Raw genomic sequence first — 24,814 nt, forward strand, 5'->3', positions numbered from 1 at the left:
TCTATTAAAAAAAAAAAAAAAAAGAGAATAAAATGAAACAGCTCCTGCGATGGGCCTTCCTCAGGTCCAGGCTCAGCTTAAGAACAAGTTAAAAATCCCACGGGCTGCCTGGCCACACCCCCTCCCTCGCAGCCCCGCCCTCCCACCTGGGCGGCCCCCACTTCCTGTGTGTGCTCTCACTCCACAGGCGCCCCGCTGTTGAAGCTGCTGAAGCTCCACCATCATCTCCCCATGCCTGGCCTGATGCCTCTCCTAGCCCGCGTTCTCCGTGACTCGTCTGTGGTTTCGGGAGGTCCCGATCACCTCTTCTGACAACGCTCCAAACATAGCCCCTTCCCAGGCCCCTGTCCTGGCCAATCTCTCCCCTCGACTCCAGTGATTCTTTTGTTCGTTTTAATATATATATATATTTTATTTCAGAGAGGAAGAGAGAGAGAGAGAGAAACATCCATGATGAGAGAGAATCATGGACCGGCAGCCTCCTGTATGTCCCCCCACTGGGGATGGAGCCCACAACCCGGGCATGTGCCCTGACCGGGAATCGAACCGTGACCTCCTGGTTCATAGGTCGACGCTCAGCCACTGAGTCACGCCGGCCAGGCTAAGAAAAGTTTTAAGGTGGCTGATTAAATACAACACATCAGAGTGTATGCACGTGTGTGTGGATATCAGTGTGTGTGTGTGTGTGTGTGTGTGTGGACATCAGTGTGTGTGTGTGTGTGTGTGTGCGAGTGTGTGTGTGTGTGGACATCAGTGTGAGTGTGTGTGTGTGTGAGTGTGCGTGGGTGTGGACATCAGTGTGTGTGTGTGTGTGTGTGTGTGAGTGTGTGTGTGTGTGTGTGTGTGGACATCAGTGTGAGTGTGTGTGTGAGTGTGTGTGTGAGTGTGTGTGTGTGGACATCAGTGTGTGTGTGTGTGAGTGTGAGTGTGTGTGTGTGGACATCAGTGTGTGTGAGTGTGTGTGTGTGTGAGTGTGTGTGTGTGTGTGTGTGTGGACATCAGTGTGTGTGTGAGTGTGAGTGTGAGTGTGTGTGTGTGGAGGGGACGGGCAGAAAGGATGACTAAAGTGGAGAAAACGGACCGTGAAGAGCCGGCCAGAGGCCAGCAGCCCCGCCCCTTCCACCACGGGTGGTGCCGGCTTGAATCAGTAATTGTAACTGAAGCGAAGTGTAATCAATCATGTGCTTTGAGCCATTCAGTTTTAATTCTACTAAAACTAAATCCTGAGATGGGTGCAGCGATGTATGTGGTCCCGGAACAAAGGCAGCAGCTAATCACCCCGCCCCCCCCCCCATGTGCCTGGCTCTCGGGCAGGTGTGGCCGAGGCGTGGCTGTGCCAGGGGCCGCTAACCGGCCACTGTGCCCACGGAGGAATCAGCGAGGCCGAAGCAATGTGGCCTCTCACTGCAAACAGATGTATATTTTAATCCTCCCCCGACAATATTTCCCCGTTGATATTTAGAGAGAGTGGAAGAGAGAGGGAGAGACAGAGAAACACATCGATGGGCTGCCTCCTTGAATGTGCCCTTGACCAGGGCCCGGGCCGGGGAGCAGCCTGCCACCGAGGTACATGTCCTTGACTGGAATTGAACCCGGGACCCTTTGGTCCACAGGCCGGCGCTCTATCCACTGAGCAACACCAGCCAGGGCTCACTGCTAATATTCTGATACCCCTTCAGCTGGGCATCTGTCCCATCACACCTCACGCACACAGAGAAGGCGGCTCACTGTGTGCCCGCTGTAAGCCAGGCACCAGGGGAGAGACATCCAACGGGGGAATAAATGGCAACACAACAGTCAGTCTATTGAAACAGTTTTGACCAGGGCTCCCCTTTTAAAGACTTCACCACGCCCGGCCGGCGTGGCTCAGAAGTTGAGCGTCAACCTATGAACCAGGAGGTCATGGTTCGATTCCCGGTCGGGGCACACGCCCGGGTTGTGGGCTCGATCCCCAGGAGGGGGCGTGCAGGGGGCGGCCGATCCATGATCCTCTCTCATCACTGATGTTTCTCTCTCTCCCTCTCCTGTCCTGAGATCAATGAAAATAAAATAAAAAAGGTCTCACCCTCAATCTCTCAGCTGGTACGCGAGGCCCTTAGGCCCTGTGAGCCTCTACTTCAGCCCTGGGACCCCCAGACCAGCGAGGACCCAGCGCTCAGGCCGGCCACTCCCCGCCCACAGGCCACGCCAGGCTCCCCACTCGGAGCTCAGTCTCTGCCGCCTGGAACTCTCTGGCCGTCCCCATAATCGAATCCTCGTTATGGTCTAAGCCCGTTCAAAACCAACTGCCCCCCGCCTCCCGTGACAGTCACACTCAGAGCAATCTCGTCACCATCGGGGCTTCACAGGCTCTGTGCTCCTTCGGGCGTCATAGACCACAAGAGGCCGGTGCACGGAATTCGTGCCAGGGGCTCAGCCCTCGCCGCCCGGCTTCGCCCGGAAGCTCATCCAGACGGTCCTTCTGCTGTTCGGTCTAATAAGCATATCAGCTCTTTACTATACAGGATTACTCGTGCCTCTCCCTCCATCACAGGCAGGAAGACCGGTCTGCAGGTTCCACCATTTTCAGAGCCGGAAGTGTGGGAATTAAAGCCATGGGGGGTCCCCCTCCCCCAGAGCTTAGGAAAGGAAACAGCTGTGCACAGCCACGTTTTCTCTAACAGTAAACAAACAGGAAACAATGTGGATCCCGATTTGGGGGCGACAGGAAGTCACTGACAGCATCTCAAACTGACACGAGATCACGCGGAGATTAAAAACGAACATGACCACTGAGCAGCCAGACAGAAGCGTGCTTATAAAATCGGTAATAAATGCAAACAGCAAAACACGGGCCTGCTTCCCCCACGAGAACGCGCGTACACAAAACGGACTATTCTGGACAAGAATTCTAAAAGGAGGTGGAAAGTGAAGGCAGATTCCCAAGGAGGAAGACCGTCTCTCTTCCGCGCTGTGGTTTCCGTTACTGTTGGTAACACACAGCAATGGTGGGCGCTCCTGGGTCTCACACGCCAGGTCCCACTACCCTGTCTTCCCGCTGCCCGGAAAGCCGAGGGCTACGTCGACGGCCAAATGGAGCAAATGTGGGGACAGGATGCAGACGGGCCCCGACAGGCGTGAGATAGAGCTGGGGCCGGGCCGGGGAGTGTGGCTGCTGGCGGCCGTGCAGACCGACCCGGCCACGCTCATCGGATGCCAGCAGGCGGCCCCGCTGGGTGACGCCCTCGGGACGAGGCCGTGTGCTGCTCACGGCTGTGTCCTCAGCGTCAGCAACCTCGAGGTGCGGAAGGCACGGGCGCGAAGCCAGAGCGGACGCGGAGCGGGCAGGGGAACACGCTCGGACAGAATCGGGATAACCGGGGAAGGGCTCACACGAAGCCCTGGCTGGTGTTGCTCAGTGGACAGAGCTCCACCTTCGGATTGAAGGGTCCTGAGTTCGATTCCAGTCAAGAACACATGCCTGGGTTACGGGCTCCATCCCCAGTGTGGGCATGCAGAAGGCAGCCGGTCCATGATTCTCTCTCACCATGGATGTTTCTCTCTCTCTCCCTTCCTCTCTGAAACCAATAAAAATGTATTTAAAAAGACAACATGAAGCGAGATTCCGTTTTCTGACCCAGACTTCCCATGATCCTCCTTACCGAGCACGTCGCTGGTGGCCATGATGTCGCAGGTGTACATGGCCGCCATCAGACGCTGCGGCTTCACCTGCAGGGGCGTAGCGGCAGGCCTCCTTCATGGTGGCGATCAGCTGCCCCGACAGGGGCCCGTAGCAGTCCGCCAGGGCCGGCTCTGCCTTCGGCACCGTCCTCTTCTCACCGGGCTCGGGGTGGCCGCCTCGCCGCCCTTCGCCCCCGTCTCCCGGGGTGCAGCTCACCGCTCCCCCGGGCCCCTCTCCCCCCGGATCCCGACTCTCGCTGGCTCCCGTCTCCTCGAACTTGCTCTGGTCCCATCTCTCCAGGATGAAGCAGACGCCCATGAGGGGCTCCTCGCACATGGGGCCGGCGAGCGTGGCCAGCTGGAAGCCGCTCACGATGCTGTTGCCCACGTCGCGGTACCTGCTGGCCTCCTGGGCAGCGGTGCCCGCGGGGCCTGCCCACACGGAGTTCCGGAAGTCGGCGCTTTTATTCACCAAGATGTTGGGCCCACATTTCCTGGGGCCGAACGACCAGATCTGGTCCACGGTGTCCCTCCATTTCCTGCCCGTCAGGTGCTGCTCCAGTTTGCCCTTGAACTCCCGGATTCTCTCCTGCGTCTTCTGGGTCAGCTGAGCGCTCCTGCCCTCGTTCAGAGACGACGTCAGCTGCTCCATGGAACGAATCACGTCGTGGTTTTCTTCCAGAAGCCGCGTGACTTCTTCCGGAAGGGGCACGGCCCGGACGCTGAGCGTGGCCAGTTTGTTGGGCGTTGTCATGGTGACCAGCCCATCGGCGTCCACCTGGACCCCCTCGGGGATTTTGCTGTGGTCGTCTCTGGCCTGGTGGATGACGGCCACCTTCTGCTGCCGGCCGATCTCCTCGTTGACCATGTCCACTCGGGGGGGTTTTGTGATGGTTTCTCTGAAGGGGATGATGGGTTCGGAGACACTGATTTCGATCTTTGCAAACCTACAGACAGATCCAGGAGAAACACAACAGAAGGTTGTAACAAAAATAGCATCGAAACGCCCACCTGGAAATATCACACAATGAAAATTCTGCAAAAAAAAAACCAAAACAATAAAACACAGAAACATAAAAATTCTTTTACTCTGAGAGATAAATCACTTCCATTTCCAATTGAAAAGTCTAATGGGAACATTTCTTGTAGCAGGATTTCACTGTTGTGTTCATTCTCAAAATAAATAACCCACCTATTTCCATAAGAATGTTTTGAATGGGAAATAAATGCTTTAAGAAGATTTGAGACATGAGCCCTAGATGGTGTGGCTCAGTGGACAGAGTGTGGGCCTGCGGACTGAAGGGTCCTGGGTTCGATTCCCGTCAAGGCACGTGCACACCTCGGTTGCAGGGTCCCGGTCCTGGTCGGGGGCATGCGGGAGGCAACCCATCGATGTGTCTTTCTCACATCGGTGTTTCTCTGTCTCTCCCTCTCTCTTCCACTCTCTAACAATCAAAGAAAAAAATATCCTCAGGGGAGGATTTAAAAATAATAATAAAATAAAAAATAAAAATGCAAAATGATTCAAGTGTGGAAGTGAATGTCAGGTGCTAAAAACTAAACCTACGATCCGATAACACGTGACAGGCCATGTTTCGGGGAATTTCGTTGTTTTGATGGTCGGGAAGCACCGAGCGCCCAGGGGCCTGGAGCCGCCCTTGCCTGCGCGCCCCCCCCCCCCCCCCCCCCCCCCCCCCCCGCCGGCAGCTGACCTTTCCCGCAGGTCGTCCAGGCAGCGCTGCAGGTGGATCTCTCCCGCGGTGACCAGCACGTGCTCCCCCGTCTCCTGGATTAAGATCTGGACACAGGGGTCGGCCTGGTTCAGCAGCTTCATCCCTCGGATGAGCTGGGGCATCTCACCTGGATGGACAGGATGACACGCTGATCAGCTACAGGACGTAAGACTAATACAATCTAAGGAGAAGGCCCTGGCCCGGCGGGCGTGGCTCAGGGGCTGAGCGTCGACCTAGGAACCAGGAGGTCGCGGTTCGATTCCCGGTCAGGGCACAGGCACAGGCCCGGGTTGTGGGCTCGATCCCCAGGAGGGGGTGTGCAGGAGGCAGCCAATCTGTGATTCTCTCTCATCATGGATGTTTCTCTTTCCCTCTCTCTCTCTCTCTCTCTCTCTCTCTCACTCTCTCTCTCCCTTCCTCTTGAAATCAATAAAAATATATTTTAAAATCCTATATAATAAAGAGGTAATATGCAAATTAACCCTCACAGCCTCACAAGATGGCTGCCTATGACCAGCCTGTGTGGGGCGACCAGGCCAGCAGGGGGGGGGGGGGGGGCAGTTGGGGGTGACCAGGCCATCGGAGGTGGGGGGCAGATAGGGGCAACCAGGCCGGTGGGGGGTGGGGGTGGCAGTTGGGGGGCAACCAGGCTGGCAGGGGGGCAATAAGGGGTGACCAGGCTGATGGGGGGGGCAGTTAGGAGTGACCAGGCTGGCAGGGGGGTAGTTAGGGGCAACCAGGCCGGCAGAGGGGCAGTGAGGGGTGATCAGGCCAGCACAGTTAGGAGTGACCAGGCAGGCAGGCGAGTGATTAGGAGCCAGCAGTCCAGGATTGCGAGAGGGATGTCCGACTGCTGATTTAGGTCCGATCCCTGGGCCTAAACCGGCAGTCGCACATCCCCCAAGGGGTCCCGGATTGTAGAGGGTGCAGGCTGGGCTGAGGGGACCCCCTCCACCCCCACCCCCTCATGCACGAATTTCATGCACTGGGCCTCCAGTAAATAAATAAGTGAATGGATAAAGAGCAGCAGGAACACTCCATGCTTTTAAGAACGAGGTCGTCTTACTTGGGTGCTTTGGCTCGATAGCGACCCTCACGATCGGGGTGGCCTCGAAGCCGAGTGGGATGAAGGGCGGGCAGGAGGGCACACTGCACAGGGTTGCGGATTTCAGCACGAAGTCCTGAAGGCCCCCGATTCCTGCAGGGAGGAGAGATCCGTGGGTCAGTAAAAGGGGATAAATTCCAAATTTACACGAGAGAAATGAGAGCATCAATCAACCCAGTACACGCGTGACAGGAAACACACTAAGACAATGCTGCTAGGAACGAGGCCGACTAGGCCCAGGCTCTGGACCCCTGGGTACAGTGTAATTGCTGTGAAAGATCCAGAAACTCACCCTGGCCGGTGTGGCTCATTGGATAGAGTGTCGGCCTGTGGACTAAAGGGTCCCGGGTTCGATTCTGGTCAAGGGCACAGGCCCGGGTTGCAGACCCAATCCCCAGGAGGGGGCGTGCAGGAAGCAGCCAATTAATCATTCCCCCTCATCATTGATGTTCCCCTCTCTCCCTCCATCTTCCTCTCTAGAATCAATAAAAATCTATTTTTTAAAGATACAGAAATTCTGCTGGGTTTCATTTTCTAAATGAACAAAACTTGTCACATCAAATCGTGCCAACACATGCCTACCCTGACCGCAGAAATGATCATGTCCAGATACGTAGGTCTGAAAATACAAATTATTTCTACTGATCACTTGTCGTTTTTAAAACATTAATTTGAGGAAGAGGAGTCTAATGAAATCATCTCTTTGGCAAATCGACCTGCATGCGGCTCCTGGCCGGTGGCTGCCTCAGACTCTAAGGCAGCGGTCAGCCAGCCACCGGCGGTCTGAGGGCCATGTGTGGTCGCTGAGGTCCGAAAGGTTGGCGACCGCTGCGCTAAAGGGCGTGTCTGTCTCCGGGGGATGGGAGCAGAGAGGACCCCCCAAAGAAAGATGGAGGGGTGCCTGAACCTCACACCCAGAGCAGAGCAGACATTATAGAACCAATGAAGCCCATTTTCTGTGCTTTTGGGTTCAGATAAAGATGAAGGCAGGCATGGAGGGGAGGCCACCTGCTTCGGGGAAAGAGGCACAGGCGTGTAACCAGCACCCACTCCCCCCTCTCGGGCTCAGCTGACAAGTGGGCGTAAAGGAGAGAGGCGTGGGTGCCACCCATGAGCCTCCAGCTGGGGGACAGGCACCCAGAATTCACCATCTCGCTACATGTGGGGGTAGCTCCAACTGTAAGAAAACCTTACATTATGGCCCGGCTGGCGTGGCTCAGGTGTTGAGCATTGACCTATGAACCAGGAGGTCATGGTTCCATTCCTGGTCGGGGCACATGCCCGGGTTGCGGGCTCCATCCCCAGTGGCGGGGGGCGGGGGGGGGGGTGCAGGAGGCAGCCGATCCATGATTCTCATCATTGATGTTTCTCTCTCTCTCCCTCTCCCTTCCTCTCTGAAATAAAAAAAATACATTTTTTTAAAAAACAAAGGAAACCTCTTGCATTACGCTGGAGCCTGTGGCCCCCCAGCTGTCCATTCTCCGTCCAGCTCCCCCGAGGTCCCCAGGAACACGCTGCTGCTACTCTCACCAGCGGCCCTTCGGGGTCTGAAAGCATCTGCCAGATCCTGTGAGCCTTTCCCTGCTTCACACTGAACCTCGTTAGCTCCCTCAGCTGCTCAGTTCAGGGCACAGGGCGCAGACCCTCCCACTTCCAGGCCTTTCGTGGGCAGGAGACCTGGCCAGACTCACGTTTCCAAGGAGCTACACGCAGTCCCTGTGCCTCCAGGGTCTGGATGTGGTCAGGATCTGAGTTTACTTATTTATTTATTTAAAAATATATTATTTTTATCGATGTCCGAGAGGAAGGGAGAGGAAGAGAGAGAAATATCCAAGAGAGAATCATGGATGGGCTGCCTCTTGCACGCCCCACACTGGGGATCAAGCTGCAACCTGGGCACGTGCCCTGACTGGATATCGAACCGGGACCTCCTGGTTCCTAGGTCGACGCTCAGCCATGGAGCCCCGCCGGCCGGGCTCTGGGTCCAAGTTCATGGCCGTGCCTCTCCGGCCGGCACACAGAGAGGGCTACACCTGGCCACGGCACCGCGATGCGACAGACCCGGGTGTGCCCCGGTGTCCACCAAGCCTACCAGGAACAGCATCTCCCGGAGGTCAGGGGCTCGGGAAAACCCCGCAGTAAATCCTTCCTCCCCGCATCCATCCTGCCTCTGACCTCGGACCGGCAGGCGCTTCCTTCCTGCGCACACGGCCCCTGGTTTCAGTGAGAGGGCAGAGCGGGCCTCCTCCGTGACCCGGGAACGGGCTGCAGATGGTGGTGCCATCCGAACGCTGTCACTTTTAACTTCTGGCTTACGTTTCGCTCTTCACACCGCCAAGTCTGCTCTTGCTACCTACACGTGCCTAGATCTGTGAGCATGACTGTAATTCCCCTAAAAACCACCAGAGAAAAGTCAACGCCACAGTATTCCCCGTGCAGCTGAAGTATTTATGGAAAAAGCGATGCTCCAGAGATAGTCAGAAACTACCTGTCACCATTTTCCCTTATCTTAATAAAATACTAGCGGCCCGGTGCACGAAATTCGTGCAAAGCAGGCCTTCCTTCCCCCGGCTGCCGGCACCGGCTTCCCTCTGGCACCTGGGATCCGGGCTTCCCTCTGGCCACCAGCAGGCACCTGGGACCCAAGCTTCCCTTGGAGCCCCGGCTTTGTCCGGAAGGTTGTCCGGAATGACGTCCAGTCTAATTAGCATATTACGCTTTCATTATTATAGATAAGTTTAAAATCCAGGAAAGAGTCCTTTATGATTTTTTGGGGGCGAATCACAATAGTTTAAAATCACTTTGAGCCCTAACTGGTTTGGCTCAGTGGATAGAGCGTCGGCCTGTGGACTGAAAGGTCCCAGGTTCAATTCCAGTCAAGGGCATGTGCCTTGGTTGCGGGCACATCCCCAGTAGGAGGTGTGCAGGAGGCAGCTGATCGATATTTCTCTCTCATCAATGTTTCTAACTCTCTATCACTCTCCCTTCCTCTCTGTCAAAAATCAATAAAATATATTTTTTAAAAAAATCACTTTGAGCCCTAACCGGTTTGGCTCAGTGGATAAAGCATTGGCCTGCGGACTCATGGGTCCTGGGTTCGATTCCGGTCAAGGGCATGTACCTTAGTTGAGGGCACATCCCCAGTGGGGAGTGTGCAGGAGGCAGCTGATCGACGTTTTTCTCTCATTGATGCTTCTAATTTTCTATCCCTCTCCTTTCCTCTCTGTAAAAAATCAATAAAATATATTTAAAATAAAATAAAATCACTTTGAGGATTTCTCGATAAACTATTAGATAATTCTTAAGTGTACAACCTAGTATTTATATAAAATACAGTTTAAAATAAGGTTTTGTTTTAAAAATAATGTAATATCGGCACTTTGGAATTTTGAAAAGAGAACAGTACGCCCATAATCCGGCCGTTCAAATTGTGGCTCCTTTCATTCTGACATATTTCCCTCCCCTATCGGCACGCACCATTTACACATCACACACAGCGGCCACATCATTTATCTGTTTACTTCCAGGCCAATTGCCTTAGGAACGATGATCGCAATTAAGGAGGAAACTTCCTCATAGTAAGTACATTTGCTGACGCATTTTCCACTGGATTTGGGGGTGCAGGTGAAGGACATGTTATCACAGGGACAGTTTCAGAATCTCTGAGATAGAAGAGATGGTTTGGGGGGAAAAAAAATCTAAAATTACTGTGGCGCTGATTTATTTCAAGGACTAAAGAGGGTGCAATTTTTTAAAATGTTTATTTAAAAAAAAGGCATAAGATGTGAAATGCAAGTTGTATGAGGTGATATCAACCGATGGAGTTTCTTTCTACTTCTACTTTAAGAAAGAACTGATGTTTTTAAAAAAAATTATTATTATTATTTTTGTATTTTATTGATTTTTTACAGAGAGGGAGAGGGATAGAGAGCTAGAAACATCTATGGGAGAGAAACATCAATCAGCTGCCTCCTGCACGCCCCCTCCTGGGGATGTGCCCGCAACCAAGGTACACTCCCTTGACTGGAATTGAACCTGGGACCCTTCGGTCCACAGGCCGATGCTCTACCCACTGAGCCACACCGGTCAGGGCAGAACTGACATTTTTTCTTCTGGTTTTTGTCCTATGGGTTTTGCAACTTTAATAATTTCCATTTTTCTCTCTTTTTAAATAAAAAATGGACGTAGCATCCCAATGTCATGAATTCAAAGCTTACTAAAATTGGTTTTCTTCCTAAGACCTTTAATTTAAAAAAAGGCATAAGGCTTATTTATATAAGCGAAACGAAAATACGGAATGAAAGCAACTTACTAAACACCAAGGAGTTTTTATACAAACACCAGTGACTTGTCGGATTGAAGATACCTGACCCACGTCCTCCCCACACAAGTACAAGGAGAGACACAAGCGTGTGTGCTCCAGCTTGTGACGACACGGAGCCGACGCTGACCCTTCCGCTCCGCTCGGCGCACACAGGCCCCGGCCGGCCGGGCCCTCACCCTTCAAAAGCTTCTTCACCAAAAACCAGCATTTTGCAAACGGGCCACCATGTCTTCTGGGCTCTCCCCAATGTTACCCTTTAAGGAGCCTCATTTACATATCATCTATTAATGATCCGGCGGGTGGGACCTGAGAGACGGATGGCCTCCTGCTGACGACTTTTTTCTATTCTTTTTTTAAAAAAAAAGTATTTTTATTGATGTCAGAGAGGAAACGAGAGGGAGAGAAACATCCATGATGAGAGAGAATCATGGATCGGCTGCCTCCTGCACGTCCCACACTGGGGATCAAGTCTGCAATCCAGGCATGTGCACTTGACTGGAATTGAACCCAGGACCCTTCAGTCCACAGGCCGATGCTCTATCCACTGAGCCAAACCGGCTAGGGCTATTCTTTTTTTTTTTTTTAATTGATTTCAGAGAGAAAGAAAGAGATAGAAACATCAGTGATGAGAGAGAATCATGGACTGGCTGCCTCCTGCACGCCCCCCACTGGGGATCGAGCCCACAACCCGGGCATGTGCCCTGACGGGGAATCGAACCTGTGACCTCCTGGTTCATAGGTCGATGCCCAACCACTGAGCCACACCGGCTAGGTCAAAGTTTTATTTCAAGCCCACTTTAACATCACCACACTCAGGACGCATGGCCATTGTGATCTGTGCAGTAAGCTGAGTTAATGAGTCCCCTTACACCTCCCCAGGAATGAGGTTCTGTCAGGAACACCTAGAGGCCTCCGGCCGGGAGAGCATGAGCACTGCTCGGGAAGAGTCGTGAGGATTCACCAAGTATGACGGTTTTGGTTCTTTTTAAGTACCAGCGCCAGGATGCTGGGGATCTAAAACCCTTGGCTTTGGTGTGGCTCAGTGGTTGAGCATCGACCTATGAACCAGGAGGTCAGGGTTCGATTCCCGGTCGGGGCACAGGCCGGGTTGTGGGCTCAATCCCCAGTGGGGGGTGGGCAGGAGTCAGCCGATCAGTGATCCTCTCTCATCATTGATGCTTCTATTTCTCTCTCTCCCTTCCTCTCTGACGTCAATAAAAATATATTAAAAAATAAAAATAAGAAATGCAACCTTTGGCTCTGGAAGGTCACCTTCTGCTCTCGGCCCTGTGGCTGCAGAGAGGAAGCCAGTGTCCTCTGCTCCTGACCGATGCCCTTGTCTCTGTCTTCCCGCCGATTCCACTGGAAACGAATCAGGGTGCAGGCGAGAATGCGGAGTAAAGGAACCCTGTGCACTGCTGGTGGGAGTGCAGACTGGGGCAGCCACCGTGGAGAAGGGTGTGGAGTTTCCTATAATGGTTAAAAATGGAACTCCCATTAGACCCAGGGATCCCACTTCTAGGAATCTATCCCAAGAAGCCAGAAACACCCATCAGAAAGGACATATGCACCCCTAGGTTCCACAGCAGCACAATTCACCATAGCTAAGATTTGGAAACAGCCTAAGTGCCCATCAGCAGACGAGTGGATTAGAAAACTGTGGTCCATCATGGAATATTACGCTGCGGTTAACAAAGAAGAAACTCTTACCATTTGCAACAGCATGGATGGACCTGGAGAGCATTGTGCTAAGGGAAATAAGCCAGTCGGAGAAAAACAACTATCACATGATCTCACTCATATGTGGGAGATGGAACAAAAATCGTTCCTGCTCGTGGGAGAACTATCTTGCGATGTTCAGCATAGTCTGCCGGGCCTGGCAGCTCGCCCGTGAAGAGTTCTGGTTGCGCATCTCAAATCCATACTGAGGAGAAGTACAACAACGCGCCAATGGTGCGCCATCAGCAGTGGCACAGCAGTGGAAAGAGCTGAGAACGGAAGGGTTAGACTGTGGTGAAGGGCATGTGCCTGGGTTTTGGGCTCCATCCCCAGTGTGGGGTGTACAGGAGACAGCCGATCCATGATTCTCTTATCATCGATGTTTCTATCTCCCTCTTGTTTCCTCTCTGAATTACACACACACACACACACACACACACTAGTGGCCTGGTGCATGGATTCGTGCACAATGAAAGGAAAAATAATTAGAAGAAATATTTTAATATTGCCATTTGCCCTTTCTCCCTCAGCACCTGAGAGCTGGATGGCGGCCCCGCCCCCTGCCACCTTCAATGGGGCGATCAGGTGGGGCAATTGGCACCACCCCCCCGCTTGCACCCGCCTTGGCCTGGCACCGCCCGTTCACCTGCTCTACCATCCTGCCTCAGTCCGGCTCTCATCGGGGCCAATCAGAGCTGGCAGTGCCTCCACTGCTGCCCGCTGCCAGCGCTGTGACACCCACCATGGTCCGCGCCGCCCCCTGGTGGTCAGCGCACGTCACAGGGAGCGGTCGAATTCCCGTCCCGGTAGAGGGGACAATTTGCACATTAGGCTTTTATATATAGGATATTTAAAAACCTTAAAAAAAACAACTGCATCTGTACCTGCCACACTCATGGGGCTGCGACTGAGAGCCTGACTCGATCGTGCCATCCGGACGTCAAACCGGAACATGTGCACAGGGCAATGGACCTGGTTTTACTGTCCATCACTCTCCTTTCATGTGTCCTTGATGTCACAGCTAAGGTATTGCATTGAGGCCTCTGAAATCAGGTCGGCAGGTCCATTACCTTTCAATGTCATCTCCAGGTGGATGTTCACTATATTATACTAGAGGCCTGTGGCACGAAATTTGTGCTGGGGGGGGGGGGGGGGGGAGTGTCCCTCAGCCTGGCCTGCACCCTCTCCAATCTGGGACATCCCTCTCACAATCCGGGACTGCTGGCTCCTAACCGCTCACCTGCCTGCCTGCCTGCCTGCCTGCCCCCAACTGCCCTCCCCTGCCGCCATGATCGCCCCCTAACTCAGTGGTTCTCAACCTTCCGGCCCTTTAAATACAGTTCCTCATGTTGTGACCCAACCACAAAATTATTTTTGTTGCTACTTCATAACTGTAATGTTGCTACTGTTATGAATCGTAATGTAAATATCTGATGTGCAGGATGGTCTTAGGTGACCCCTGTGAAAGGGTCGTTCGACCACCAAAGGGGTCGCGACCCACAGGTTGAGAACCGCTGCTGCTCTCCCCTGCCGGCCTGATCGCCCCCTAACTGCTTGCTCCCCCGCACTGGCCTGATCGCCCCCTAACTGCTTGCTGCCCCACACTGGCCTGATCGCCCCCTAACTGCTTGCTGCCCCACACTGGCCTGATTGCCCCCTAACTGCTTGCTCCCCTGCGCTGGCCTGATCTCACCTCTAACTGCTTGCTCCCCCGCACTGGCCTGATCGCCCCCTAACTGCTTGCTCCCCCGCACTGGCCTGATCGCCCCCTAACTGCTTGCTCCCCTGCGCTGGCCTGATCTCACCTCTAACTGCCTCTGCCTCAGCCCGAGCCACCGTCGCTTTATCCGGAAGGAACCCAGACATCCGGAAGATGACCGGCTGACCTGGTCTAATTAGCATATTATCCTTTTATTAGTATAGGTGCTATTTTTATAATTATTAAAAAAAATTGTTTTTAAACCGGAGAGTGGAAAAGAGCCTTTCTGTGGCCTGTGTGCCGTGAATGCTGGCACCGTCTGAATGATCACTCGGCGATACACCTGGTAGTTTATGCTGTAAACACACTGCATTTGCATGGATCAGCGTAGGCCCTAAACTAACTGGCACGGTGCTCTCGCCTCTGAGCTGCAGACCGGGGTTCCCCGGTGCCCGGGCCGCGGAGGGAGTCTCAGATTCCCCGTCCGATTGGGGCTGGAATGTTTCTTGAGGTCAATCGAGGCCCCGGGAGTGGGCAGCCGAGAGCCTGGGAGTAAAGGGCCCCCTCAATCTTATTCCACAGAAGCACCCTCACCCCTGGCTCCGCTCACAGGCCACCTGGCTCAGAGCGCCCTGCGCCAGCCGACGCCACCCGTGTCCTGTGCCATTGTCACCAACACGTCCCCAATGGCTCCCGCTCTCCTCTAGGCCATGCCAGGAAGTATAGACTTGGGAGGGGCTGGAGAACCGCGTAGCCTCAGGGGTCCTGATCGGAGAAGGATCCTGAGCTTTTTATTTTTTAGGTTTACGTCACCAAACACCCACCGATGAGTGACGCTTACAGATTGGTGCTGAGCACATGGAGGAGACAGAGATGAAGACGCCTGAGGCCCCATATTCCATTTTCCGGAATGTTGTTATTGTAAGTGCTGCTAAACATTGTTGTTGTTAATCCTCACCTGAGGATATTTTCCCATTGATTTTTAGAGAGAGTGGAAGTGAGAGGGAGAGAAACCCATCGATGGGTTGCCTCCTGCATGCGCCCCGACCAGGGCCTGGGCCAGGGAGGAGCCTGCAACTGAGGTCCGTGCCCTTGACCGGAATGGAACCCGGGACCCTTTGGTCTGCAGGCTGACGCTCTATCCACTGAGCAACACCGGCCAGGGCCTGCTAAACATTTTACAAACTCAGTCACATTATTGCTGATAACACATTCCAACCCCTGAGCCCCGGAGCCTGAGGTCTGGGGGAGGACGGCCATGTGTCTGCACATTGATGCGGCGGTTACTACGCAGACGCAGCCTAGTTGAGATTAGATCCTACTGAGGAGGTGCCATCCCGCAGGGAAAGGAACAATATTAGAATGTTAACCAGGTTCTAAGCAGACACAGGCCCTTTTAATGCAAGGCAACACTTTCCCCGGGGCCAGCCTTACTTCCCTGGGAGGCCACAGCGCTCCGAGCAGCTCTGTACTGTGGACTGATCACTTCCCGGATGAGTGAAGTACTAACTCCAGGTTGAATTTTTATGTTAACATCAGTGTAAATATCAGTGAGGTTTCACACTACAGCAGTGACGGGTCTTAATTTTATAATATTCTACAAGCACAGCCGGTAAGGACTGGCGTAAAGCGATCAAACCCCTTTACGAAAGGACAGAGGCCTCAGTACCAGAGGGTCGGGTTAAGGAGACACTAACTGTTATTAACTCGTGGTCATCTGCTACCCTCTTGTAAATGACGGGCCAGGACATTTCTGTCATGTGGCAGTTTTTATTAATAAGAACATCCTAACTGCCCATCACAGAGGACTGGTGAACTAGATTACATACTATACAGCCACTGGTAAATTGAATTCTGAAGACTACTTAGGCACAGAAAGGCAGGACATAAAATTTTATGTGGATAGAATTACACAAATGAAAAATAAGAGGAATACAACTACAAAGTGTAGTAGTGTTAGTGCTGAGAGTATAAATGACCATTTAAAAATAATGAAACGTTAAAAATCAGATGAATGTCAGCCATGTAGAGCGACATACGGCAAAGGTGACGCGGCAGTGACAACGACTCTAAACCAACATCATGGCCACATGGAAGAAGCCATCTGACCTCACACCACTGACACAAACCAAACCAGGTGGATGCCAGGGCTAAATCTCACACGTAGAGCAAGAAAGGTGCTAGGATCGCAGGGATTCCTCGTGACTTTGGAGTCACCAGGTTTCTTCAAAGGACACACACACAAACCACTAATCGTAAAAAAAACGGGAAAATGTTAGACTGCATTAAAATTAAGAACTGCTGTTCATCAAGGGAGGCCATAAAGGTCAACTCATAAAGTAGGAGAAACTACCCTATATAATCAAAGCCGAATATGCAAATTGTCCCCTCGACCAGGAGTTCGACCAGGGGGCAGGGCCAGCTGGCCAACCACCCGCCACCCCTCCCCCGCCCCGGCTGGGGAAAGGGAGGCCCCAGCCGGCAGCCTCTAGGGACCCTGCCTGTGCACAAATTTCAAGCACTGGGTCTCTGGTCTATAATAAATATATCTGTCCGGCGGGCGTGACTCAGTGGTTGAATGTCGACCTATGAACCAGGAGGTCATGGTTTCCTTCCCGGTCAAGGGCACATGCCCAGGTTGCAGGCTCCATCCCCAGTGTGGGGCGTGCAGGAGGCAGCCGGTCCATGATTCTCTCTCATCATGGATGTTTCTATTTCTCTCCCTCTCCCTTCCTCTCTGACATCAATAAAAATACATTAAAAAAAAAAAGAGAGAGAGAGAGTATATTCCCTATGGTTCAGCTTATCAAAACTTGGCAACGGGCAAAACCCATCGATGTTAGCAGCCAGGAGAGTGGCCGCCCTGAGGGTGGGGGTGTGGCTGGCAGGTGGGAGATGCAGGTTCCCGTTCCCCTGCCTTGAGCTGTGGGCTCAGCTTCCCTGTGCGGCTGGTCCTCGGGGAGGGTCTAGCTGGGTCCTGACTGACAGTCAAGTGTGAACTAAGGAGCAGGAGGAGGGCGGCTCCTTCTCAGGGCGAAGATGTCACTAACCCTCACCTGCAGCAGGAAGCTGAGCTAGGGGTCACAGGCCCACCTGACTGCAGCCTCCCGTCTTCTCCACGTCAGAATAACTGTTTACAAGTTCACTGCTGCCCTTTAGCATTTTCTGATCTCGCTGTGCATATGTGTTGATAGTTACAGTTTGAATTTTCCTTACGCCTCTGCTGAGTGCTGCGCATACCAGGAGCATTTTAATTTAATTTAACTTAATTTAATTATTTTATTTTATTTGTTAATCCTCACCCTAGGACATTTTCCCACTGATTTTTAGAGAGTGGAGGAGACAGAAACGAGGTGAGAGAGACACCTCGATTGTTTGCCTCCCACACATACCCCGAAATGGGCCTGGATGGACACCCTTGATCGGGACTCGAACCTGGGACCCTTCAGTCTGCAAGGTGACACTCTATCCACTGAGCCACACTGGCCAGGGCCCCGGGGCATTAGTTACTACTCGGAATCCTGTGTGTCTCCACGGCTAAGCTTCTGCAGAGCAATACAGCGCTGAGACCTTTCCGGATGGACACCTTAAGGGTGACTTTCCCAACAATCTCAAAGGCAGAATAATTAGATTAAGAAGAATCATTTTGCAGGGCCTGTGATGCTCAGTGGTTAAGCGTCGACCTAGGAACCAGGAGGTCAGGGTTCGATTCCCCGTCAGGGCACAGGCCTGGGTTTCGGGCTCCATCCCCAGTGTGGGGCGTGCAGGAGGCAGCCGGTCCATGATTGTCTCTCATCACTGACATTTCTCTCTCTCTTGTTTTCCCTTCCTCTCTGAAATCAATAAAAAATATCTACAATAATAAAAGTGTAATATGCTAATTAGACCAGATGTCCTTCAGGATGACCTTCCGGACAAAGCCGGGGCTGTGAGGCCTGAGGCAGAGGCGGCCGCCAAGGCAGAGGCCCTTGCCGTGGTGGCGGTGGGAGCCGAGCCCCCTGCACGAATTTCGTGCACTGGGCCTCTAGTCTACATATAAAGAAGAAGCATCATTAACCACTGGCTGTAAGGATGGCGATGAGCAGGAGTCCCTCTCCTTAGCCCCGCCCCCGCCTGCCTCAGGGCTCTCCTCACCTCCCAGGTCCCGGAGGGCACAGCCTGGCAGAAAGGAAACCAGAACCCGGAGGACAGAGGTGTGACTGGCTCCAGCCACCCGCCCAGGCGAGCCCTTCATTAGGAACCCGCAGCGCTGGCTGGCTTGTGCCTCGGGGACGTGAGATAGCCTGGCGCTGTCCTCCGGGCAGACGTCCAGCTTTCGGGCATCCCTGCACTCGGGTGTGTCTCGGCGCTGGCTGCCAGCTGCCCCTGTTCACAGATCGATCGCACAAGGGCCTATTGTACGCCCAGCGCCAACCTTCAAGCCGCCTGCAGACCCGGCACCTCGGTGCTCAGAGTACACGGTGCGGGGCCATCCAGGAACCTCTGTGGCTACAACACTTCTCCCCCTCCTGTCAGTAGGCGGAGGGAGGTCGGGCCCCCGTCTCCCCAAACCTGCTCCTGCGGCTGGTTTCTTACAGGAAGTCTATTTCAAATAGTCCTAGTGCTTTCTTTTTTTAAAAAACATATTTCTTTATTGATTTAAGAGAGGAAGGGTGAAGGAGGAAGAGATAGAAACATCAATGATGAGAGAGTCATTGATTGGCTGCCTTCAGCACGGCCCCCACGGGGGACCAAGCCCGCAGTCCGGGCATGTGCCCTTGGCCAGAATCGAACCCGGGACCTTTCAGTTCGCAGGCTGACGCTCTATCCACTGCGCCAAACTGGCTAGGGCCCTAGTGCTTTAAAAAAAAAAAAAAAAAAAAATATATATATATATATATATATATCTATAATATATATTTTTATTGATTTTAGAGCAGAAGGGAGAGGGAGAGAGAGAAACATCCATGATGAGAGAGAATCACTGATCGGCTGCCTCCTGCACGCCCCCTGCTGGGGATCAGGCCACAACCCAGTCATGTGCCCTGATCGGGAATCGAACCCAGGACCCTTCAGTACACAGGCCAACGCTCTATCCACTGAGCCAAACCAGCCAGGGTGCTTTTTTTTTTTTAATCCTCACTCGAGGATATTTTTCCATTGATTTTTAGAGAGAGTGGAAAAGAGAGGGAAAGACAGAGAGAAACACATCAGTTGGTTGCCTCCTGCACGTGCCTGGGTCGGGGAGGTGCCTACAACTGAAGTAGGTGCCCTTGACTGAATCGAACCCGGGACCCTTCGTTCTGCGGGCCGATGCTCTGTCCACTGAGCCAACTCGGCTAGGGCAGTCCTATTGCTTTTGTTGGTGAAACTGGTGATGTTTTGTGAAATGCTGCATCTCTCTATGTGTCCTCAGTATTCGCACCAGGAGAAGGAAGTGTCCGAGTTTGTTTTGTGAGTGACGAGGAGCTGTGCCCGATCCTGAGACTTGGCTAAAAAGGGAGGGGAGGGGGGAAAAAAGGAAGGGAGGGGCAGCTTTAGAGCTACTGTAAAGTTCTTTGGCGCTGCGGTGACGCACGCATCTGTCTGTGTAAGAAAGGGTTGGCAAGCAGAACGAGAGCAGGGGGCTTACTTCTGTCTCAAGTAATATCGTTTAGCCCTGGCCGGTTTGGCTCAGTGGATAGAGCGTCGGCCTGTGGACTAAAGGGTCCTGGGTTCGATTCCTGGTCAAGGGCACATGCCCAGGTTGCAGGCTCGATCCCTAGTAGGAGGCATGCAGGAGGCAGCCGATCCAGGATTCTCCCTCATCACTGATGTTTCTCTCTCTCTCTCTCCCTCTCCCTGCCTCTCTCAAATCAATAAAAATATATTTTTTAAAAAGTACTATCGTTTCAGGTCTTGAGTAATGTAAGTAATAACAATGACTTATGAGTGGGGGGGGAGTGTGCACAAATTATCTTTAATGTCTGTAGAACATTTTAACAAGGTATACAGGTCACGAGCAAAATCCCAATAAAGTCTCCAAAATATACACTGCACAGCTATTACTGTATTTTCTCATTTTCCTTCGTCTTTCCCTTCCTGGTTTGCATCCCTACTGCGATTTTTTTTTAAAAAGAGGCCTTTTTCTGTGATGAAAATTATTTAAGATTCACTTCCAACACCTTAGGCATTGAAGGAAAAGGGAGTTTTCTTCATACCATCTCTTCCGCTTGGCTACATCCAAACCTTTCCCTACACATGGTGTTCATTAACCACATCTCAGTAGATTATGCATCTACATATATAAAAGCCTACTATGCAGTGTCCCCTCGGGAGTTCAACCGACCGGAAGTTCGATCGCTCGCTATGACATGCACTGACCGCCAGGGGGCGGCGCGGAACGAACGAAGGCTCAGGCAGGCAGCCGGGGAAGATAGGCCCCGGCTGGCAGCCAGCAGCCACTAGGTATTCTACCCGTGCACGAATTTCGTGCACTGGGCCTCTAGTGTTTATTATAAAACAATAACAACAACAACAAATTGAAATCTTTGGAGCCGTTAACGTCTGAGAAGATTACTTAAAGCAGTAACATTTCCTTTTATAGGCAAGAAAGGTTCAAGTTTCATCAGTCCCTGAAAACACCTGGAAATGATTTGAAAGTTCTCTAAGTCCCTCTTCTAACAGGTATTACTTCCAACCTCGCCATTACTGGCCTTTGAAATAGAGACGCTGAAAGCAGGCTGGAGAGATCACATGCCAGGATGAAAGCATTTGGAAAAGCACACGGTGCTATAAAAACATAAGGTGGCGGAATTAAAAATGGATTTGGACGTGAAACCCCAAACTCATTCATTTCGGTGATCCCTCCTTAAACCTTGGACGGGAGGCAGCGAACAGGGAGACTTTAACCCAGCCCCAGCCCCCCATCTCCCCGGGCCCTCGCAGGCCAGGCGGCTTTCCTGAGATGTCCCTCCGCCCCTCCCGGCTCCGAAACACTGGGTAGCCGCCACGGCTTCTCGCTCAAGCCCACTCGCTCTCCCCAAGGACGTTTGAAAAGTGTGCGATCCAGCTGAAAAGTAACTTTTCAAGAGGTGGGTGTAGTCTTTCAGACAAAGAAGAGTGTTATGACTGTGGCCAAGTTGAAATCTCTGCAGCTCAGTGTTGGTGATAACATGGCCACACGGGACAATGGAGGGCCCTCATGCGGGTTGATAAAGGGCTCGACAATGGTGAAAATATGTCCCAGAAAAGTGGTAGCTGGCCCAAGGGCGGAGGTGAGACACACCCACCGCGCACTGTGTCTCTTTTTAAAAAATATGTATTTTTATTGATGTCAGAGAGGAAGGGAGAGGGAAAGAGAGAAACATCCATGATGAGAGAGAATCATGGACCGGCTGCCTCCTGCACGCCCCCCACTGGGGATCGAGCCCACAACCTGGCCATGTGCCCTTGACCCCAATCGAACCTGGGACCCTTCAGTCCACAGGCCGACGCTCTATCCACTGAGCCACATCGGCCAGGGCTGCATTGGGCCTCCTGACGTCTGTGACCACGAACTCAGCACAGCTGCTGAGCTGTGCCAAACGCATAATATATTCAAAGCTAATTTGATAAAACAGCGGAGGAGGCAAATACTGTGTGCACGCGTGTGCTCTATGAAGGACACGCATGGAAGGACACGTGCTGACTGCTATCAATGGTTATATCACAGAAGGAGTGGCCGAGTGAGGCTCTTAATTTCTGACATGGGTGTGTTGTGTGGATTTTTACTATAAGCACAGATTACTTTGCTTGGCTCAGTGTGGCTCAGTGGATAGAGCGTCGGCCTGCAGACTGAAGGGTCCCAGGTTCGATTCCGGTCAAGGGCATGTACCTGGGTTGCGGGCACATCCCCAGTAGGAGGTGTGCAGGAGGCAGCTGATCGATGCTTCTCTCTCATCGATGTTTCTCTCTCTCTCTCCCTCTCCCTTCTTCTCTGAAATCAATGAAAATATATTTTAAAAAGAAAAACAAAACAAGTACACACGGCTCAGTCAACTGAACATGCTCACCAAGTGTTTGTCCACTTCCCCACTCCTCCCACGGTGCTCCAGATCCTGCCCCGCCCCCGCCCCGTCTCTCCACCTACCACAGGGCCCCCACGCTTCCAGCTCTAGACGGCTGTCGCTGACACTGCTGGTGGCCAGGGTGGCCAAGTCATGCCCCTCTGCCCCTCGCTGCCCGGGCACCGGAAACGCTTGCCTTTATAAACATAAGCAGCAGTATCCTGAGAAAGAACTTTGCTGAAAAGGAGTTTCATGAAGCCTTGTTGGGAGGCCCTAGCTAACAGCACACGGTAGCTGCTCTTTCTTCCAAAAGTGGGCGTGGTCTGTGGCGCTGTGGGCGCTGCCTGGAGGCTCAGCCGGGCTCCGTCCCAGCTCCCTGCACCTGTGGGACCTTCTAGCAGCCTCAGACTAGCAGTGGTTCTCAACCTTCTGGCCCTTTAAATACAGTTCCTCGTGTTGGGACCCAACCATAAAATTATTTTCGTGGCTACTTCATCACTGTCATGTTGCTACTGTGATGAATCGTCATGTAAATATCTGATATGCAGGATGGTCTTAGGCGACCCCTGTGAAAGGGGCGTTCGACCGCCAAAGGGGTCGCGACCCACAGGTTGAGAACCGCTACTCTAAGGCCAAGCTCTTTCCCAGGTTTCGTTCCATAAACGTTCAGTGAGCACTTAGTTCAAAGATAGCTCGCTTTAGCCCTGGCCGGTGTGGCTCAGTGGATAGAGCGTCGGCCTGTGGACTGAAGGGTTCCGGGTACGAGTCCAGTCAAGGGCACATGCCCAGGTTGCAGGCTTGATCCCAAGTATGGGGCGTGGAGGAGGCAGCCGATCCATGATTCTCTCTCATCACTGATGTTTTTCTATCTTTCTCTCCCTCTCCCTTCTCTGAAATCAATAAAGAAACACACATCTACACTAATAAAAGAGAAACATGGTAATTGGCGTACGACTGCTACCCTTTTCATTGGCTAATCAGTGAGTATATGCAAATCAACTGTCAGCCAAGATGGCAGCCGGAAGCCAGGCAGCTGGAAGCGAACATGAGGCTTGCTTGCTGCGGACTCCAACGTTCCCCGCCTCACTTGCCGGCCTCTGAGCTACAATTCTAAGCAACTATGTACTATGTTGCAAATAAGAAGATAAACAAAACTCCAGAAACCAGCAGACTGAAACCCAGCCAAACTGAAACATTGTATCCATGTTTTCAGCAGCGAGGCCTCAGAGCTAAAGCTGGCCCCAAATAAAAAAAAAAAAAGAAAGAAAACAAGGAGCGGTTGGGAGCTTTAGTCACTCGCCACCTGGAAAACAGCCCTCAGCCCCTCACCCAGACTGGCCAGGCACCCCAGTGGGGACCCCCACCCTGATCCAGGACACCCTTCAGGGCAAACCAGCCGGCCCCCACCCATGCACCAGGCCGCTATCCTATATAGTAAAAGGGTAATATGCCTCCCGGCACCGGGATCAGTGGAGCAGTGAGGCTCCCGGCACCGGGATCAGCGTGACAGGGGGCAGTGCCCAAACCCCCTGATCAGCCCTGCTCTGTGCCTGATAGGGGGGAGCTCCCCAATCCCCTGATTGCCCTGGGGCTCTGTGCTTGACAGGGTGTGGCGTTCTCCCCCCCCCTCCACGGGCCCTGCTCTGTGCCTGATAGGGGGGAGCTCCCCAATCCCCTGATCAGCCCTGCTCTGTGTGTGACAGGGTGAGGCGCCCCAACCCCCCCTCCCTGCCCCCATGGGCCCTGCTCTGTGTGTGACAGGGTAGAGCCATAACCTCTCCATCAGCCCTGCCCCGAGTGTGACAGCGGTGGTGCCCCATCCCCCTGATCGGCCCTGCTCTGTGGGTGATAGAGGGTGGCGCCCCAACCCCCCTACATGGGCCTTGCTCTGTGTTTGACAGGGTAGAGCCATAACCTCCCCATTGGCCCTGCCCTGAGTGTGACAGGGTGCAGCGCCCCAACCCCCTGATCCGCCCTGCTCTGTGTGTGACAGGGGGCGGTGCCCCAACTCCCCTATCGGCCCTACTCTGTGAGTGACAGGGGGGAGCTCCTCAACCCCCTGATCGGCCCTGCTCTGTGCGTGACAGGGAGGAGCTCCCCAACGCCCCTGATGGGCCCTGCTCTGTGAGTGACAGGGGGCAGCGCCCCAACCCCCTGATTGGCCCTGCTCTGTGAGTGACAGGGGCAGCGCCCCAACCCCCTGATTGGCCCTGCTCTGTGCATCACAGGGGGTGGCACCGCAACCTCCCCATTGACCCTGCCTTGAGTGTGACAGGAGGCGGTGCCCCAACCCCCCAATCAGCCCTACCCTGAGCGTGACTGAGGGTGGCACCGCAACCTCCCCATTGACCCTGCCTTGAGTGTGACAGGAGGCGGTGCCCCAACCCCCCAATCAGCCCTACCCTGAGCGTGACTGAGGGTGGCATTGCAACCTCCCAATCCGCCTTGCTCTGTGCATGACAGGGGGAGGCGCCCCAACTCCCCAATCGGCCCTGCTCTGAGCCCGACCAGGGGCTGCACCTAGGGATTGGGCCTGCCCTCTGCCACCCAGGAGCAGGCCTAAGCCAG

At 53.3% G+C, this 24,814-nt stretch overlaps 1 protein-coding gene across 1 annotated transcript in view; it reads right to left on the reverse strand.

Annotated features, from left to right (window-relative positions):
- EFL1 (elongation factor like GTPase 1) overlaps positions 1-24,814 on the reverse strand; it is a 57,141-nt gene that overhangs the window by 4,981 nt on the left and 27,346 nt on the right. The window contains 4 exon segments of the mRNA XM_070400325.1: positions 3,642-3,714; positions 3,716-4,607; positions 5,373-5,520; positions 6,460-6,591. Of these exon segments, the coding sequence (XP_070256426.1) occupies positions 3,642-3,714; positions 3,716-4,607; positions 5,373-5,520; positions 6,460-6,591 (1,245 nt within the window).

Source organism: Myotis yumanensis, unplaced genomic scaffold (assembly GCF_028538775.1).
Source record: "Myotis yumanensis isolate MYYU_CA2020_CCGP unplaced genomic scaffold, mMyoYum1.0.hap1 SCAF_20, whole genome shotgun sequence".
Classification (NCBI taxonomy): domain Eukaryota; kingdom Metazoa; phylum Chordata; class Mammalia; order Chiroptera; family Vespertilionidae; genus Myotis; species Myotis yumanensis.